This window comes from Pipistrellus hanaki, assembly GCF_964339955.1.
Source record: "Pipistrellus hanaki genome assembly, chromosome: 9".
Classification (NCBI taxonomy): domain Eukaryota; kingdom Metazoa; phylum Chordata; class Mammalia; order Chiroptera; family Vespertilionidae; genus Pipistrellus; species Pipistrellus hanaki.
In genome coordinates this window covers 25,669,686-25,689,509 of record NC_140511.1, presented here as the reverse complement: position 1 = coordinate 25,689,509, position 19,824 = coordinate 25,669,686, and the positions used below count along the sequence as shown (strand labels likewise).

Below are 19,824 nucleotides of genomic sequence, written 5' to 3'. Positions count from 1 at the left end.
CTGGATAGTGAAGGCAGAAGAAGACCCTGATATTCTCCTGTCTTCTGGCGGGCTGCAGAAGATCAGGGTAAAGTTATCTCATAGAAGCTAATGGGGAAAGTGTGTAGGGAATGCTAAAAGAGAGCAGTCACTTTGATAAAGACGCACTTTTCCTTAGTTTCAGTTTTAGTGACTATTGTTAGGTCTGTATTAATGAGGCCAGAAATAACCGTCAGGGTTACAGCTGAATGAGGGTAACAGGTTTGCAGAGGTCAGGGATGATTAAGAAGAAAGAATGACTGAAGCAATTGAAATTCAACCAGGAGTTAGGTCAATAAAAAGGAAGGAAAAGGAGAACCATTAGATTATTAGGGAAAAGTGTCACTAAGTAGATGGATGAGATTATATAAGAATTGTAGTTCATTAAACTTAATTGGGATAAGAGGCTTTCTGCTACTCTCAAAAACACTTGTACTGGGAAACTGAACAAGGAATGCTGTTATACAGGCATACCTTGGAGATGCCTTGGGTTTGGTTACAAACCATCACAATAAAACAAGCAGTAATCTTTCTGCAGGGGAAGGGTCTTACTTTCTATTTGTAAAAAAATACCTAGCTTTGAAGTGCAACAAAGGGAAGCACAAATAATGAAGTATGCCTGTAAATGTTGAACTGCACACTGCCAAGACTATCCAGCTGGGCAGTGGTACCGGGATGTGGTCTTTAAGGTAACCTGGTCAGAAACCGCAGAATGTTTAATAGGAAAGCATATTTTATGTACTAAGTTCAGCTTTAGGTGGATTCTAAATATCAAGAATACACTAAGATTTAAATTTCTGCCACCCTTTACAAATCAAAACATGACCAATTTTCCTAATCACCTTGACATCAAAATGTCTAATTTGGAGATCACTATTAAAACAGAAATGACTAAATTTAATTTATCAGAAGAAATGGCACAGCTTAGATACTTTCACTGTCATGTCAGAAATAAGGCTGCATTTCCAACAGAATTTAAAAAGCATTTTAGCTTAACAAACATATGTCCATAAAATGTGACAACACAAATTGACCTTTTAAAACTACCACATGAAATCAGAAGGCTACTCATACTCAGATTTCAGGGTTATAAACATTAACAATTCATACTTATTTAATATTGATAAATCCAGAATGGTGTTAGCTATAGTAAATAAAGGTGTTTTGATCAGGCAAGGATTTTTAACAGTTTGATTAACAAATAACACAGTCTAGGAAGCAGCTACCATATAAATCTCAAAGGTAACATGGAATTAAGTGATGCATTTGAATTGTTCTTTTAAGTATGGTAGCCAGAGTAACAACAGAAGCTCTGTTACTATCATTTATTGAATGAATTGCTGCCTATCAGCTCACTAGTGAAGAGCAGCTGGAAAACAAAAATGATAGGACAGGCAGCATAGTCTTGTCCTTTTTTTTTTTTTTTTTTTTTTTTTTAATATATTTTATTGATTTTTAACAGAGAGGAAGGGAGAGAGCTAGAGAGCTAGAAACGTCCATGAGAGAAACATCCACCGGCTGCCTCTTGCACACCCGCTACTGTGGATGTGCCCACAACCAATCTACACACCCTTGACCGGAATCGAACCTGGGACCTTTCAGTCCACAGACCGACGCTCTACAAATGAGCCAAATTGGCTTCGGCAGTCTTGTCCTTTTTTATTTTCCTAGTAACCATAGTCAACACTTAGGACCGTTTGGACTTAATTTATAAGCTAATCTAATTGATCTCCCTGGTATTTAGCCAGGCCTTTTACCAAAAATGTTTTGTGAATATATCATAGATTTTATAAATATAAAAAGTATGTTTTTGAGAATAAAATGAATACCTGCATGCCCCTTTTTGTATCTTCCTGCTTCTTTCACACACACTACCATACATCTTGAGAATATAATAATACATAGTAGTTGTTAGTACTAACTGGCAGTCATCTTTTAAATACTTTTCCTAACTCATTTAATCTTCAATGATTTTACGAGGTTGGCATTAGTATTTTCATTTTCTAATGAGCATCGAGTCACAGAAAGGTTGCTGAGGAAAGAATGTACAGCCTATAGAAAAGGTTTTTTTTGTTTTTTTAATTAAATATATTTTATTGATTTTGTACAGAGAGGAAGGGAGAGAGAGAGTTAGAAACATCGATGAGAGAGAGTCATCGATCAGCTGCCTCTTGTACACCCCCTACTGGGGATATGCCCGCAACCAAGGTACATGCCCTTGACCGGAATCGAACCCAGGACCCTTCAGTCCCCAAGCCGACGCTCTATCCATTGAGCCAAACCGGTTTCGGCTAGAAAAGGTTTTTTTAAAGAGTTTATTTGAGACAAAATTTTGAGAACATGCCTGGGAACAAAATCTCAATAGATTGAGAAAATGCTCCCAAGAATGGCAGTTTTGCAGCCTGTCCCATACATGAGAATCTAAGGAAAAGATGTAAGGAAAAATATGTCCATTTCATCTAGGTGGTCCATTTAGAGAAATATAAGCTCCCAATACCCAACCAAGGGGAACCAAAAAAACTTAATAGGCTGATAACTACCCAAGAAATTGAAACAGCGATAAAAATCTTCCAGCAAACAAAAGCCCTGGTCTGAACAGCTTTTTAGGGGAGTTCTACCAAGCATTCAAAGAAGAATTAAAACCTATCCTCCTTAGACTATTCCAAGAAATTCAAGAGGAAGGCACACTTCCAAGCTCTTTCTATGAAGCCAGTATTCCCAAAACTAGATAAAGACACAACACAGAAAAAAAAGAGATCTACCGTGTTTCCCCGAAAATAAGACAGTGTCTTATATTAATTTTTGCTTCCAAAGATGCGCTAGGTCTTATTTTCAGGGAATGTCCTATTTTTCCATGAGGAAGAATACGGTACACATATATTGTTAAATGAAAATAAAGGAAATTTATTACCTGTATATGGTACGGTAGTACGGTAGTTGTCAACACAAACCAGACAAACTGTGAATCCTACAGTATCAAGAAATTACTCATTTATTCAATGACAATCATGTCATCATCTTCTGGAACATCATCATAACAATCCAATTCCTGAATTCCCTGGTGAATTTCTTGTGACTCCATTTCTTTCAGAATCAGTGGACCAAATCTCTCATGTTTAGCAATAGCATTCTGAGACAGAACCTAGGGGGGGGGCCTTATTTTCGGGGGGGATGCCTTATATTTCACTCAAGGAAACCTGTAAGTAGGTCTTATTTTCGGAGGATGTCTTATTTTCGGGGAAACACAGTATTTCTTTCCTTCTGCTTAAGCTGAGCTTTTCTTGTTGCTCTTTCTCTTTTAGTAGTAGGGTTAGATAATTTATTATCAATTGATTTTGAGGTAGGCCTGTAGAGCTATGAATTTTCCTCTCAGGACTGCTTTCAGTGTGTCCCATAGATTTTTGGATTGTGTTTTCGTTGTCGTTTGTTGCCATGATGCTTTTTATTTCTTCATTGATTTCTCCAGTAACCCAGTCATTGTTTAGTGGCATGCTATTTAGCCTCCAAATAGTTGTTTTTATTGTAGTTGGTTTCTAGTTTATGCCATTGTGATCTGAGAAGATACTTAAAATGATTTCTATCTTCTTGAATTTGAAGAGACTTTGCCTGTATCCCAACATATGGTCTATCTTTGAAAATGACCCATGTGCACTTGAGAAGAATATATATTTTGTGTCTTTGGGGTGAAATGTTCTGATGTCAGTTAATTCCATCTAATCTAGCGTGTCATTTAGGGTTGATGTTTCTTTGCTGATTTTTTGTTTAGAGGATTTGCCCACTGGTGTTAGTGGGGTATTGAAGTCACCTACTATGGATGTATTGCTGTCTATCTCTTCCTTGATATCTTTTTTTTTTTTTTTTTTAATGTTTTTGGGTGCTCCTGTATTGGGTGCATATATGTTTACCAGAGTTATATCTTCTTGTTGGATAGCTCCCTTTAGTATTATGAAGTGGCCTTCCTTATCTCTTGTTATGTTCTTTACTTTGAGATCTAGTTTGTCAGATATAAGTATTTCTACCCCAGCTTTTTTTTTTTTTTTTCCCCCATTTCCATTCACCTGCAATACTTTTCTCCATCCCTTCACCATCAGTCTGTGTGGGTCCTTTTTTCTGAAATAGGTTTCCTGTAGACAGCAGATACATGCATGGGTCATGTTTTCTTATCTACTCGGCTACCCTGTGTCTTTTGATTGGGCCATTTAATCCATTTACATTTAAAGTTATTATTGATAGTTACTTGTTTGTTGGCATTTTTATTTTTTATGCCTGTGTTCCTTCTTTGCTTCCTATTCTTTTTACAGCAGACCTTTTAGCATTTCTTGCATTGCTGATTTGATGGTGATAAACTTCCTTAGTCCTTTTTTGTCAGTGAAGCTCTTGATTTTACCCTCAATTTTGGAAGGCAGCTATGCTCACCACTATACCACCAATGCGGACGGTACTTTACCCTCAATTTTGATTGTTAACCTTGTTGGGAATGGTATTCTTGGATTCAGACCCTTCTTTTGCATGGCTTTGTATATTTCATTCCATTTCCTCTGGCCTGATGTGTTTCTGTTGAGAAATCAGGCACTAGTCTGATGGGAGATCCTTTGTATCTAACTTCCTGTCTCTGGCTGCTTTTAAGATTCTTACTTTGTCATTGGTGTTTGCCAATTTAATTATAATGTGCCTTGGTGTTGGTCTTTCGGGGTTCATTTTGTTTGGGACTCTGAGCTTCTTGGACTTGTGTTTTTCCTTCCCTATATCCGGGAAGATTTTGTCATTATTTCTACAAACAAGTTTTCTATTCCTTGGTCAGTTTCCTCTCCTTCTGATAGCCCTATTATATGGATGTTGTTCCCAAACTTCCATTAGGCTCTCCTCCTGTTTTTTAAGTGTTGTGTTTTTTTTTTCTAGAAGATGCCTTACTTGGGTATTTTTTCCTACCTTGTCCTATCACTGATGCGGTTCTCTGTTTCTTCTAGTCCATTGTTGTTGCTTTTTATTGAGTTCTTTATTGAAATTATGTCATTTTTCATTTCTAATTGATTTCCTCTTGGTTCTTACACATATTCTTGAATTTGTCTTCCAACCTTTTCAGCGACCTTATGACCATTTCGCTGAATTCTTTCTCTGACACATTGCTTTGCTCCATTTTGTTTAGTTCCTTTTCTGATGATGACTCCTTTTCTTTCATATGCGGGTTGTTTCTTTGAGACAGAAAGTTTAGTTTCATTAGTAAAAGATAAAAATATGCAGTACTGAAGGTCATTCACTTTCTCTACTGTTCTGTTTGGCACACCTGTTTCCTGTTAGGTAGTCAGGACAGTATTCCATAGCCTCTCTGTGTTGTAATCCACAGTCTTGTTTTCAAGCAGGCAGCATTTCTTTGTTTCTTAGCCTGCCTGTGGTTGTATTTACAGAAGAGTCAATTTGTGATTCAACCCCTGGGTGGCAGTGTTTCTGTATTGACATCCGGGTCTATAAGTCCTCTCTATCCAGTATTTAGAATTTGTTTTCCCTGCTGCACTTAATACTGGTGTGGGGGTTTGGACTGCCCCATACCTGGTTTTCTGATGATTTCTCCCCTTTCTGATCCCCAGGTTCCACAAAAACAATTTTCTCCTGCAGTCTCTGATAGTGTTTTTAATTGGGTGATCCTATGCACTGGGCTTTGTAATCAAAAGCAGGGATTTAAGGAGAAATAAGAGCCAGAATAAGTGCAAGAACTTGTGACTTTTTCAACCCAGCACTGCACGTGACTCTGCTCACGTCTCTCCCCCTGGCACAGCACAGCTGATTTACTGGTAAAGCTTCAGGCTGCCTTTTTGTGCCCAGCCCAGCTATGTGTTGATTTCTAGAGTTCTCTTTTGTCATCAGCCCTGTGGACCCCACCCTCCTTTAGTAGTCAGCGCACATTTGCGGACTACGCTAGCCCCAATGGCCACAGATATTGTAGGCCCAGACTTTGTCTGAACTTCTAGATCCTGCTGCGTGCATTTCTTCCTCCAGCCTGGATCACAGATCTCACCTTTCTCTGGGAAAAATCTGACCTTTCCATGAGAAGGTGCAGAGCTAATCTGAGTCCGCTGCTGAGAACTGGTGTTTGTGGGTTCGCTGCTGGTCCTTGGGTGTTGTGGTTGTAGGGTCCCGGAAGGTATCAGATTCTTCCCGATTGAAGGTAAGGCTAGGCTAATCACAGCCACTCTTCCCTTCCAGATGGCGCGGTCTCTGTGGCAGAGCCAGTTGCTCCGTGAGAGATTTCATCAGCAGTGGAGGCAGCCCAGTCAGGGGAGCCCCGTCCAGCAGTCACCAACAGTCCCTTAGAATATAGTTCTCCCTCACTCACAAATAGACATTCCCCGTAAGTCCACACTCCTTTTGTTCTCTCACACCCTATCTTGCAGCCTGCCTTCCTGCAGCAGCCATCTTCAATCTCTCACCTTCTCAAAATTTAACTTTCTAGATAACTAAGAACCAACCTTGTAAGCAGACATTTCTAAGGATAGCAGTTGCAAGGTTTGCTGTTAACTCTACTTCATATGGTATTTGTGCTATTTGTTTTTTGATATAAATGAAACCAAAAGCTTTTATTGCCTTTCAATGGTTTATAGCAGCTTTATTGAATAGGATAATTCAGTGGGTGTTTTTTTTTTTCTGTTTTGCAGGGGAATTGTATAACTAATGTATTAACATTTATTCAGCAGATTTATGGAGTGTCTTTATTAGAACTTAAACTCTATTGATGATGACTGTTTTTACTACATCAGTTCTATACCAACTGGGTGCCCTACAATCAGTTCACTTCTGGTACTAACTTCCTGGAGATAGTGCAGACCGTTTAGGGATTAGGTAATCCCACTTTAGTTGTCAGCTCTAAGTCCCAGATGTTCCCAATGCAAACTGCCCAGCCAACTGCAAATTAAGGAGTTACATTTAATAATTCTCCAGAATGACTCTCAGAACTCAGGGAAGCACTATACATATAATTACAGCTTTTTAGTAAAAGATAGGACTAAGAAACAGGCAAATGGCAGGGGCACCTAGGGCAAGATGGTACTACTAAAGAGGATTTTGTGATCAATCTGGATGCTCCCGGAAATTAACTGAAAGGGTTTTTTTGAGGTTTCATTATGAAGGCATGCTTGGTGAAATCATTGGCCATTGGTGACTGAACTCAATGTCCAGTTCCTCTCCCTTTTGAGATCTGGGTGTGTGGCTAAAATGTCTAACTCTTTAATCACCTGGTTGGTTTTTCTGGCTATCAGCTCTCATCCTAAAATTAACTAGGGGGTCCCACTATTAGATAACAAAGACAACTGCTATCACTTAAGAAATTTCAAGTTTTTGAATTTCAGGAACCAGGGACAGACACCAAGTATATTTTTTATTTCATAGGGCATATAGATAATATATGTATGTCAGGGTATTTTTTTTTTTTATTTACTTATTTTTTTTAGAGTAAGGAGATTGATAGAAGGGCACTTACTACTTTAGATAGGGCAGTCAGGGGAAGCTGCACTGACAGGCAGATTACTCCATGGTGTGAGGAAGAGAGCTTTCAAGGCAGAGTAAACTTAGCAAATGAAAATGGAGGGTACTGCACATTCTAGAAATCCAAGATAGTTAGTATGGCTGGGAAATGGTGCTGGTAGGAAGGAGAGAGTGTTGGGGAATGAGGTCAGGGTTAGTGTGGGTCATTATGTGGGGCCTTCTAAGCCATAAGATTTTGGATTTTTTTTCAGTGATGGAAAGACATTGGAGGGTTTGTATTAGGAGTATTATTTGAATTAATTTACTTTTTAAAAAAGAGTCATAAGGACTACTTGGAGAGCTGACTTAGGTGGAGGTCACCAACCAGTGATCCACGGATCATTGGTAGTCCGTGAGGTCCAAAAGGTTGGCGACTGCTGGGCTAAGGGCATGTGGACAAAAATGGTTAAGAAGCTATTCTGATAGTCTAGACCAGTGGTCTGCAAACTCATTAATCAACAGAGCCAAATATCAACTACAACTTTTTGAAATTTCTTTTGAGAGCCAAATTTTTTAAACTTCTTCTAGCACCACTCCTTCAAAATAGACTCGCCCAGGCCGTGGTATTTTGTGGAAGAGCCACGCTCAAGGGGCCAAAGAGCTGCATGTGGCTCGCAAGCCGCAGTTTGCTGACCATGGGTCTAGATGAAAGATCATAGTAATACCAACCAGAGCATTAGTAGTGGCATTGATGAGAAGTTGGGGGAGTTTCTTGGTATTTTGACAGAGCTCCAACAAAGATTAGATGTGGGATATATGAGAAATGACTCCATCCAAGTATTTTGGCCTGAGCAGTAGGGTAATTGGTGGTGCCACTTGTGCTATGCTGAGTGAGGAGCAGGTTTGGGGATAAGATTCAAGAATTTGGTTATAGACATGTTAAGTTGGGAAGCCCATATTGACATCCCAGTGGAGATGAGCGGGAAGGTTGATTTGAATATAGAGTTTAAGAGGGAGAATTCTGTATTCTGAATTTAAACTTGAAAATTTTTAGCAAATAAGGGCTTTTCAAAGCTCTGACAGTAGGTGAGATCATCAGAGGAATCCCTGTAGGTAAAAATGAGAAGAGGTGGGAGTACTAAGCTTTGGGGAATGCCAGCATTTACAGAAAGAGCCAAGGACATTCTGAGGGAGGAGCCTGTGTTAAGAGGAAAACCAAAGAGTATGGTGTTCCATCCACTAAAAACCATAAAGTGGTCTATCACATGCTTCTGGAGGTCACTGAATCCAGCAGTGTAAGAGTCACTGGTGAATTTGAGAGCTGTTTCTTTGAATTGATATGATTCCAGCTGATTGAAAGGGGTAGGAGGGAGAGGTGATTAAGAGGTGGCAGCAATTATAGATATTGTGAGGGACTTTTTATTAAAGCTGAGAAATTAAGCAGGAGCTGGAGGGGAGTCCTAAAGTTGAGGAAAGTTTTTAATTTTTCCTTTCTCTTTTTTCCTAGTTTTGTCCTTAACAGCAATGGGGAAGATCTGGTAGGCAGGGAGAACTAGATGGCATTAGAAGGGAAGGGGTTTTATAGGAACCAAGACTTTGAGTAGGTTAGTTACACAACACTGACTCCTTGTTTCAGGAGAGGGAAGGCAGAGTGAGAGCAGTGTAGGTAGGTTGGAGAGTTCTCTTTTGAGAACTAGTTCATTGTTCAGTTAATCACATAGAATGTGATGGCTCCTTTTCTGCAGGGAGTGAGGTTGTGATGGGGGTGGGGGGTGCAATAGGGTGGCAGGAGATAATAGAGAGAGGTAGTAGGCAAGTCCACTTTTTTAAAACTCCTTTTTTTTTGTAAAATAGGGAGACTAGAGGCCCAGTGCACGAACATGCAGAGTAGGGTCCTTGGCAGCTGCTGACCAGGGCCTCCCTTCTTGGTGGTCAGCGCACAGCATAGCAAGCGATCAAACTCTTGGTTGTTCCAACTCCTGAGGGACACTTTGCATATTAGGTTTTTATATATATAGAGATTAGAGGCTCGATGCATGAAATTTGTGCTGAGGTGGGAGGGCTCAGCCCTGGGATAGGACTTAAACAGGCAATCTGACATCCCTCTCACAATCCTGGACCACTGGCTCTTAACTAACTACTCTCCTGCCTGTCTGGTCGCCCCTAACTGCCCCCACTACCACCACCAGTATCCTGATTGCCCTTCACTGCCTCTGCATGCCAGCCTGGTCACCCTAACTGTCCCCCATTGCCAGCCAGGTTACCCCCAACTGCCCCCTTCCCTGCCAGCCTGGTTACTCCTAACTGCACCCCTTGGCTTGGTCACCCTTAACTGCCCCCCTCTGCCGTCCTGGTTGCCACCAATCCGCCCGCGCCCCCCCCTCCCCCCGCTCACCTGGTCATCCCTCACAACCCTCCACTGGCCTGGTCACTACACGCAGCCTGCTTGTTCAGTCGTTTGGTCATCCTCTTGTTGTCCTGGTTGTAGGCATCCATCTTGTGAGGGTATGAGCACTAATTTGCATATTACCTCTTCATTTTATAGGATTGTTTCTATGGAGCTTCCAACTCTTAAAAAGAATACTGCTTTTCTAATCCCTGAAGGGTATAACCCCTTACAGTTCTTTTTATTTGTCTTAGGGTTTACCTAAACTTTACCATCTTAATCATTTTTAAGTGTATGGATTATTTATTTCTTAAAATATATTTTTATTGATTTGGGAGAGGGAGAGGAGATATAAAAACATCAATAATGCGGGAGAATCATTGATTTGCTGCCTCCTGCACACCCCCCCAGGCGATTGAGCCTAAAACCCGGGCATGTTTCCTGATTGGGAATTGAACTGTGACCTCCTGGTTCATAGGTCAATGCTCAACCACTGAGCCACGCCAGTTGAGCTAAGTGTACAGTAGTGTTAAATATATTTACATTGTTGTGAATCAGATCTCCAGAACTTTGCCATCTTTTAAAATTGAAGCTCTATATCCATTCAACAACTTCTACTTGCAACCTCTCCTCAGCCCTTGGTAACCAAGATTCTACTCTCTGTTTCTATGAATTTGACTACCTTAGATACCTCATGTGCTAGTAAGTGGAATAGTAAAATATTTGTCTTTTTGTGACTGACTAATTATAATGTTCTTAAAGTTCATCCATTATGTAGCATGTGATGGGATTTCCTTCCTTCTAAAGGCTGAATAATAATACTTATGTATATATCAAATTTTGTCCTTTACTGTTTTTAATAGACACACATTAAGAGTATATGTTAGTTTTGCATGCCTTGTTTTAATTTGATTTAAAAATAGTATTGCAAATAATTTTTCAAAACCATTTTATTTTGTCGTCTTACTCTTTGCTTCAGACTGCTGGCAGCAATGATTTGAGTTTCATTGATTAAAATGAAACTTGGCATTCAAATTGAGTTGGCTGACTTGGAAAAGGGAGTACATTTAGAATTGCTTTGCACAAATGGTGGGGTGCAGGGGGCCCATCTCCTTATAACTTGTATGTTTATATAAAGACACTGCATAGTTTGCTGACCCAACCCAAGTAGTATTTCAATGATATATATGGGACAAATCTTAAACTATTTTATAAGAGCTAGCAGGCAGTGATTTTAATGAGGTTGGTGTTTTTTTGTTTTGTTTTCTTTGGTAAATTATTTAGGCACAGCCCTTCTGTTAATATCTGTGCAATGTTCAGCAATTCTAACAAAAATAGTTTTAAAAATCATAAGTGAACTTTCAGGTAGTTTATGTTCTTAAATATATTGATAAGGACTATTTCCTAACCATTGTTACTACATGATAGGATTTAGTAGTTTGTATGAAAATCTACAGTTTTCTGTGAAGAATCATATTTAAAATTAAGCTATATGCATGGTGCTTTGTAATGACCAAACGAATGGTCACCAGATGGTGCATTGATGGGTCTTGCAGCACAGTGGTCTCAGTCTTGTGCAATTTCGCGCTGGGCCTCTAATATTATAATAATTGAAAACTCACCAGCCACCTGCCAAACCTGATGCCAGATTGCCAAAATGCTTGAAAAATGTTAACTCACAGTCCTCCTTTGATGTGAACATAATTTTTACAATAGACCTACCTATGGTTTACTACTTTTGAGACTTATTCCTACCCCTTCCAAGTTCTTTCCCCTCTCCTTTAGTTTTCATAGCCATAATGTGTTTTGCATTGGCTTTCTTTTTTTTTTTTTTTTCTTTTTTTTTTCTTTTTTTTTAAATATATTTTATTGATTTTGTACAGAGAGGAAGGGAGAGAGATAGAGAGTCAGAAACATCGATGAGAGAGAGTCATCGATCAGCTGCCTCTTGCACACCCCCTACCGGGGATATGCCCGCAGCCAAGGTACATGCTCTTGACCGGAATCGAACCCGGGACCTTTCAGTCCCCAAGCCGACGCTCTATCCATTGAGCCAAACCGGTCCCGGCTGCATTGGCTTTCTTAATTGAAAAACTGCATGGTTTTTAAAATAAAATAGTCTTCAGTTTTTAAAAAGATTTAGATACAATGTGGTTATTTTGGTGGCCTTAGTTTATACAAGAGATTTTTTTACTGTTATTGTAAATATTTATATTTCTTTGTCCTTTTCTGGAAACAGATTTTTCTGGTGCTGTACAAATAGTTGTAGTTCTCTAATAGTAAGAGTGGAAAGCCTACACTTCTGTGGCTACTTGAATAAGAAAAATGAATGTTGAAAAATTTTAGCAGCTAGCAATCATATCTTTCTTCCCCCTTAGCTTTTGGTTTCTCCATTACTTCCCCCACTCTAGATCTCTGTACTAAAAGGAAGTCACCTGTAACACAAAACTCCACATTTAGTATCTCCTGCACTGAAAATTATCATGTGGAACAGAATCCCATTTATGTGTGTATGTGTGAAAATAAACTTTGATAAGCTTTAATGTTTTCTTTGTTTCCATTTCCCTCCCAACTAAATGTAAAGTTTTTGAGGAAAGGACTATGTACACCACATAGATTAAACCTTGACATTCAAAATGAGATGGCTGGACATTTGACAAATATTCATGAAGTATTTAGTTGATTAGGGATAGATGAATGCAATCATTTTGTGCCAGTTTCTGATACTGCAAAAATTCCTTATCTTTCTGATTATGCATTTTACAGTAAGTATTTTTAAAATAAATTAATTGTGAGTATAATATTAAAGTATTTCTATGCAGTATTTGTATTCAAGTAGTGTGAACAGTATTTCCCTTTTTTTTTTTTTTTTTTTTAGAGAGAAACATTGATTTGTTGTTCCACTTATTTATGCACTCACTGGTTAATTCTTGTATGTGCTCTTATTGGGGATCAAAGCCACAACCTTGAGATACACACACTAACTAACTGAGCTACCCAGCCACGGCTAACATAATATCTTTTTTATAGTGTCTGGCATATGGCTAGACTCACACAAGTAAGAAACACTTTAAAAGTTTTCTTAAAGTATACCTGGGGAACATCCGACCCATGGACCATATAAGGCCCATGAAATCATTTGGTCTGGCCCTGCCAAGGCATTAGAGGTGAGTTAATTAAATGTTTACCAAGTATAGCAGACTATTTGGCCCACAAATATCCAAATGCTGGTTGGCAGAAAAAAGGTCCTCCACACCTGTTTTAAAGTGATGATTGGATTCTGTCACATATGATTAGTGGACTCTGTTGTTTCTGTTGTCACTATCAGTGGAACATATAAACAGTCCTGTTCTCTGTCATGAACATTTGTGTGTGTGTGTGTGTGTGTGTGTGTGTGTCTGTGTGTACAAATTCCATTTGCATTTAAAAATTGAAAGGTTATTTCTGAATGTTTTTATCTTTCAGAATATCTTAGCTGAACCACCAAGGTCTAATGGAAGTATGCTTCGCCATTCCACATCTTCATATGTAGTATATCCACCAGATAAGCCTTTCCTTAATAGTGATCTACGACGCTCCCCGAATAAGCCTACACTTGCCTATCCAGAAAGCAACAGCAGAGGTAATAGAGCCTAGCAAACAGATATGGGGTTTTTTTGGTGTGTGTGTTTTGTTTTTGTTTTTTTGTTTGTTTGTTTTGTGTGTGTGTGTGTGTGTGTGTGTGTGTGTGTTTAGTTGGTTAAAAATTCTTAATTGTGTCTTTCATTTTAAATTTAGAGGAGGCAAGAATATTCCCCCTCTTTCTATTTTAACCTCAAATATAATGCCTTTGTTAGTGTGTTTCTTGTCAAACATCATCATTCTTCATATTTTATCCTGCAGTAATTCAATTTTCTCTGAACTTTTGAAAAAGTTCCTTTGCATAGATGTAAAAATCAGAACTAGATATAATATTGTAACAGAAGGAGTAATATCTAATTCTTAGACTTGTGTTCTGCTAGAACTCTAGTGCTTGGGTTTTTTATTTTATTTTGTTTTCAATAAGAAATTATTACTAAAAGGAAACTTTTTATTCCACTTTGAACTTAGTTATTTGTTTTTTACTTTTTTAACCTATTGTTTGAATGTCATGTAGTTTTTGTTATTTTTCAGAATTGGCAGTCTTTATTGTATTCTGGTAATATCATGCACCGGGCCTCTAGTGTAAAATAGCCAGAAATTTCATGTGTTTTAAACAGAGTGTCAGAGGTGACCCTGGCCAGGTAGCTCAGTTGGTTATAACTTCATCCCTATACACCAAGGTTGCAGGTTTTATCTCTGGTCAGGGCACATACAAGAATCAACAAATGAATGTATAAATAAGTGGGACAGCAAATTAATGTCTCTCCCTTCCTCTTCTTCTCTCTCTCTGAAATCAATAATTTTTTTAAAAAATGGCAAAGAGATTGTAATTAATAATGGTCCATGTTGGCAAAGACATGCTTCTGATGAAAGTATAAATTGATGCAACCCTTTTTGAAGGTACTTTACTTTTTCAGGAAACTTTAAAATATGAATATTTTTGAACCAGTAACTTGATTTTTCAACTTTTATTGTTTATAATAAGGACATACCATTTTAAGACAACTTGAATGAGAGCCCACAGTATCTTAATACTAGAGTGAAAAACAAAAATTTTCATCTCAATTTATAGTAAAAAGTATATATAGTAAAAAATTGAAAGAAATAACAATTGACAGGCATTATCTTTTGGTAGTAGGATTATCAGTTATTTTCTTTGTTGTATTTTCCTGTGCCTTGTACGGTGAATACATATTACTTTTATGATTAGGAACTTTCATTGGGCCATTAAATTGCTTAGATTTTAATCCTAACTAGTGAAAAAATAGACATTAAAAGTTAGTTCTTTTTATGCTAGACTATTTTAACTCTGATTGGATTCTGCCTGTGATCCTTTTAATGAAACCAAAAAAAACAAAATGATAGTTCATGTACTTCAGGACAGTTATATGAGCAGGTATGATTAGCTAAATATTTTCACCATTTTGAAAATCTGAAATATATTTACCATGATAAAGTGGTTTTTACTTGCATACCTCACATGTTTCAGAAACTCAAAAGCTATCTTTAAATGAATTTTTAAAAAATTCTTATGGTAATTAACATTTTATTGTTCCCAAAGAGTGATCCTCCACTGGACCCACCCATCAATTTTATTTTTTATGTAGATAAGGTTATTCTTTATGAGTAAATTTTCTTCATATAGTTATACTATTCATATTTGTATTTGGCAGCCATATTTTCTGCTCTGAAGAATCTTCAAGATAAGATTCGACGCTTAGAACTTGAAAGGATTCAGGCAGAAGAAAGTGTGAAAACCTTGTCTAGAGAAACAGTTGAATATAAGAAAGTATTGGATGAACAGATTCAAGAAAGGGAGAATTCAAAGAATGAGGAATCAAAGCACAATCAAGGTTTGTTTAATTATTAAGGAAATAAAACACCATCAAAGTATTATAAAATTACTCCAAAATTTCACATTAGCATTTTCTGGTGGTCCGTCCTGCATTATACTCTGATGCATGTTGAGGAACTTATAGGTATGTATGGTTTACATCATCTGAAAAGGCTCAGAGGGCTACTGGAAATGTTTATTATGTGTACCGTAGACTAAATTCCTCTTAACAGCTTGTTAAAACTGTTCTGAGTGTTCTAATTTCTGCTTTTCTTACATATTCTTTTTAGAACTGACATCTCAATTGTTAGCTGCAGAAAGTAAATGTAATCTTTTAGAAAAGCAATTGGAATACATGCGTAATATGATAAAGCATGCAGAAATAGAAAGGACAACTGTCTTGGAGAAACAGGTATGATACCTCACCGATTCATTCTCAAGGACAGTTATTTGTGGGGAAAATGAGACAAAGTTTTTTTCTCAGTGAATCATTTCTACTTTTATCTTAAAGTAACCATTGGCAGTAGTGCCAGCAGTTCATTTTGAAAAACTACTGTAAGCTTTGAGAAAAAAATATATTTTTCCCCCCAGTATAGCTATGAAGGGGAGCTTCCCTTTTGGGTGGCACTCACACACACTGCCCCATCCTCTACATCACTGATTCTCAACCTTTCTAATGCCAAGACCCTTTAATACAATTCTCCATGTTGTGGTGACCCCCAACCGTAAAATTATTTTCATTGCTACTTCATAACTAATTTTGCTACTGTTATGAATCGTAATGTAAATATTTGTGTTTTCCAATGGTCTTAGGCGATCCTGCTAGCGGTTCTCAACCTGTTGATTCTATCAATCCATGAACATGGTATATTCTTCCATTTCTGTAGATCTTCTCTCTTTTTTCAATGTCCTGTAGTTTTCCAAATACAGGTCTTTTGCCTCGTTGGTTAAGTTTATTCCCAAGTATTTTAATTTTTTGTTGTTGTTGCCATAGTAAGTGGGATTACTTAGTTTCTCTTTCTGAAAATTCATTATTGGTATCTAAAAAAGCCATCAATTTTTAGGTGTTGATTTTTATATCCTACTACATATTAAATCTAGTAGTTTTTTATTGGAGTCTGTAGGGTTTTCTATGTATAATATTATGTAATCTGTGAATAATGAGAGCTTTACTTTTCAATTTGGTTGCCTTTTATTTCTTCTTCTTGTCTGATCATGGTGGCTAGGACTTCCAGTACTATCTTATATAATAATCCTATATAATAAAAGGCTAATATGCAAATCAACTGAACAGCGGAATGAACAATCACTGTGATGCACGCTGACCACCAGGGGGCAGATGCTCAATGTAGGAGCTGCCCCCTGTTGGTCAGTGAGCTCTTACAGAAGCCCTGAGCCAGGCTCATGGCTGGCAAGTGCAGTGGTTGCGGTGGGAGCCTCTCTCGCCTCTGGCAGTGCTAAGAATATTTGACTGCCAGCTTAGGCCACGGGTACGGGCCTAAGCTGTCAGTTGGACGTTCCCTGAGGACTAGCTAAGGACCCTCCCCACAATCCCACCCCAAGTGTATGAAGTCCGTGCACCAGGCCTCTAGTGTTGAATAAGAGTGGTGAAAGCTGACATCCCTGTCTTGTTCTAATTCTATTCTACCAGCCTTTTATCCCTGGAATAAATCCCACTTGATCAAGGTGTATTATCTTTTTAATATATTGCTGGATCTGATTAGCTAATATTTTATTGAGGATTTTATCATCTATGTTCATCAGGAATATTGGCTTGTAATTTTCTTTTTTCTTTTTTTGTAGTGTCTTTATCTGGTTTTGGAATTAGAATAACACTTGGAAAAAAGAGCGTGGAAGTGTTCCTTTCTCTTGGATTTTTGGAATAGTTTGAGGACTATAGTGGGTGTTAGTTCTTTTAATATTTGGTAAAACTCCTCTGTGAAGCCATCAGGACTCGAGCTTTTGTTTACTGGAAGTTTTGAGTACTGCTTCCATTTCATCAGTTGTTATTGGCCTATTCAGATTTTCTGATTCTTCCTGATTCACTTTTGGAAGGTTGTATCTTTTTTCTAGGAATTTTCCATTTTATCCACATTGTCCAGCTTGTTGGCATATAGTTATTCATAGTATTTCTTTACAATCCTTGTGTTTCTGTGGAATCAGTGGTTACTTCTCTGCTTTCGTTTCCGATTTTATTTACTTGGTTCCTCTCTCTTTGTTTCTTGATGAGTTTTACTAACAGTTCATCAATTTTGTTTATCCTTTCAAAGAACCAACTCTTGGTTTTCAATTTTTTTTTTTTTTTTTTTTTTGTAATTTTTTTAGTCTATGTCATTTATTTCTGCTCTAATCTTTATTATTTCCTTCCTCCTACTTACTCTGGGCTTTTCTTGTTCTCTTTCTAGTTTGTTATGTTTTAGGATGAAATAGTTTATTGTTAATTTTTCTTGTGTTTTTAAAGTAGGCCTTGAAGAACTGCCTTTACTGTGTCCCAAAGATTTTTGGGTTATTATGTGTTCATTTTTATTAGTTTTTAATTTTTTTTCTTGATCTCATTGGGAACCCATTACAGTAATTGTTTAATAAATGCTAGTTAGGGAGGAGAACCAAGATGGCGGCATAGGTAACACCTGTACTTGCTGCTCCCACAACATCATCAAAATTACAACTAAAATACATAACTATCACCCTGAAGCTCGGGAAAGCTGGCTGAGTGGAAGTACTCAACGAGAGAGGTTAAGAAGAAAGTGCATTGAGACTGGTAGGCGGTGTGGAGACATGGAATGGGTTGGCACCTCGGTGTGCCACTTTTGAATCAGGAGGGAGATAAAAGCTCTCGCTTGCTATGAGCTCCAGTGCCAGGTGAGGCTTGAGGGGTTGGGGGAGACCCAGACACATTCAGGGAGAGGTTGTTTTTTTTTTTGTGATATTGCACTTTAAAAACCAATACAAATTCGATTTTTTCTATGCTGATAGTTAGAGATCTCTTTCTCTTTATGGAAGTGTACAGCCTTCTTTACTATTTTAAGCTGTTGTTCTTCTGTTTCATTTCTGTGAAATCTTGAGCTTCTTTCTGAGTTTTTTTACTTGTGTTCCAGCTAATGAGTCCTTTTTCTTTTGCACATTGTATTCTATTTTCTACAGTATACAATTGTGATCACAGAAAACTGAAAGATCACCAGGGTTCTGAAGAGGAGGCATTAGTAATCCAATAGCAACAGCATCCTGGGAATTAGGAGGTTTTAAAGAGGCCATGGTAGCTGTTCTTGTGGCTCCAAAAGATCTTCCTTCTTGTCATGTGGTTCAGAAATACTATGGGTACAGCATTCTCTTTCAGTAACTTACTGCATTCCCTCATAAAGCAATCTGGAGTAAAGTGTTCTGAAAAAAATACTGCTATACTTGCTGGGTTTAGTTTTTTCTTCTGATAGCTGCCTCCCATTCTTTGCAAAGAATGGATCAAATAAGAGGAAACTTGTGGAAATAAATGGGCTTATCCTTATCTTATTGGTTTCTTGCCAACTTAGGTGGAATAGGACTGCACCACCCTTCACTTCGGCCACCCCAGCAAGCAGGTGAAGCTGTTATCAGGGTCACTGCTCTTGGCTTTGACACCCTCACTTCTTCTGTAGCTTTGGTCAGCAATTACGATGATAGCCTCAGTCCGAGTGGCTAATGTGCCTTTTTATAGCTTGTGATAGTAGAAGCATCTTCTGTCTCCCATCTCTAATTGTTACCGTATTTTTTGTTTCCAATGGCATCTTTACTCCACCTTGTTTTAATGTACCATAACTTTGGTTTTTATTTCTTCCTTTTATCTCTTTAAATACTATAAACTGTTTTTAATTTCTTCTTAATTATCTGATGTCTTCAGATTATCAGTTCTGTCATATACTATATCTACTTAATCTCAGTTATAGTGTGGTTATTGTTTTTTTTATGGGAAATAAAAACATACATTGTATGGTGAACTTACTCTTTCCAGGTGTTTTTCCCCCTCTTGGGAATTTATACTTTCTAAGTCAGTAACTCTCAGCCGAGACCCTTTAATACAGTTCCTCATGTTGTGGTGACCCCCAACCATAAAATTATTTTTGTTGCTACTTCATAACTAATTTTGCTACTGTTATGAATCGTAATGTAAATATCTGTGTTTTCCAGTGGTCTTAGGCGACCCTGCTAGGGGTTCTTAACCTGTGGGTCCAGAAAGCACAGATATTTACATTACGATTCATTAACACTAGCCAAATTAGTTACGAAGTAGCAACGAAAATAATTTTATGGTTGGGTGTCACCACAACATGAGGAACTGTATTTATGGGTTAGAACTGCATTAGAAAGGTTGAGAATCCACTGTTCTAAGTGATGTTATAACTTTAGGAGGCAGTTGTGTATTTACCTTTGCTGAGGCTTGATGGTTTTCACTGGTTCTGGTCCCGATTTGTATTAATTTATTGGCTGGGGGTTCTTATATCTGCAGATTGTAGTACATTGAGGTTTTTTTGTTTGG

General features: G+C 37.9%; 1 protein-coding gene across 2 annotated transcripts in view; it reads left to right on the top strand.

Annotated features, from left to right (window-relative positions):
* CEP57 (centrosomal protein 57) overlaps positions 1–19,824 on the top strand; it is a 41,059-nt gene that overhangs the window by 1,425 nt on the left and 19,810 nt on the right. For both annotated transcript variants that reach the window (XM_084895397.1, XM_084895398.1), the window contains exons 2-4: positions 13,325–13,481; positions 15,154–15,333; positions 15,605–15,726. In XM_084895397.1, coding sequence (XP_084751523.1) covers positions 13,325–13,481; positions 15,154–15,333; positions 15,605–15,726 — 459 coding nt within the window. The remainder of the gene's footprint in view (positions 1–13,324; positions 13,482–15,153; positions 15,334–15,604; positions 15,727–19,824) is intronic.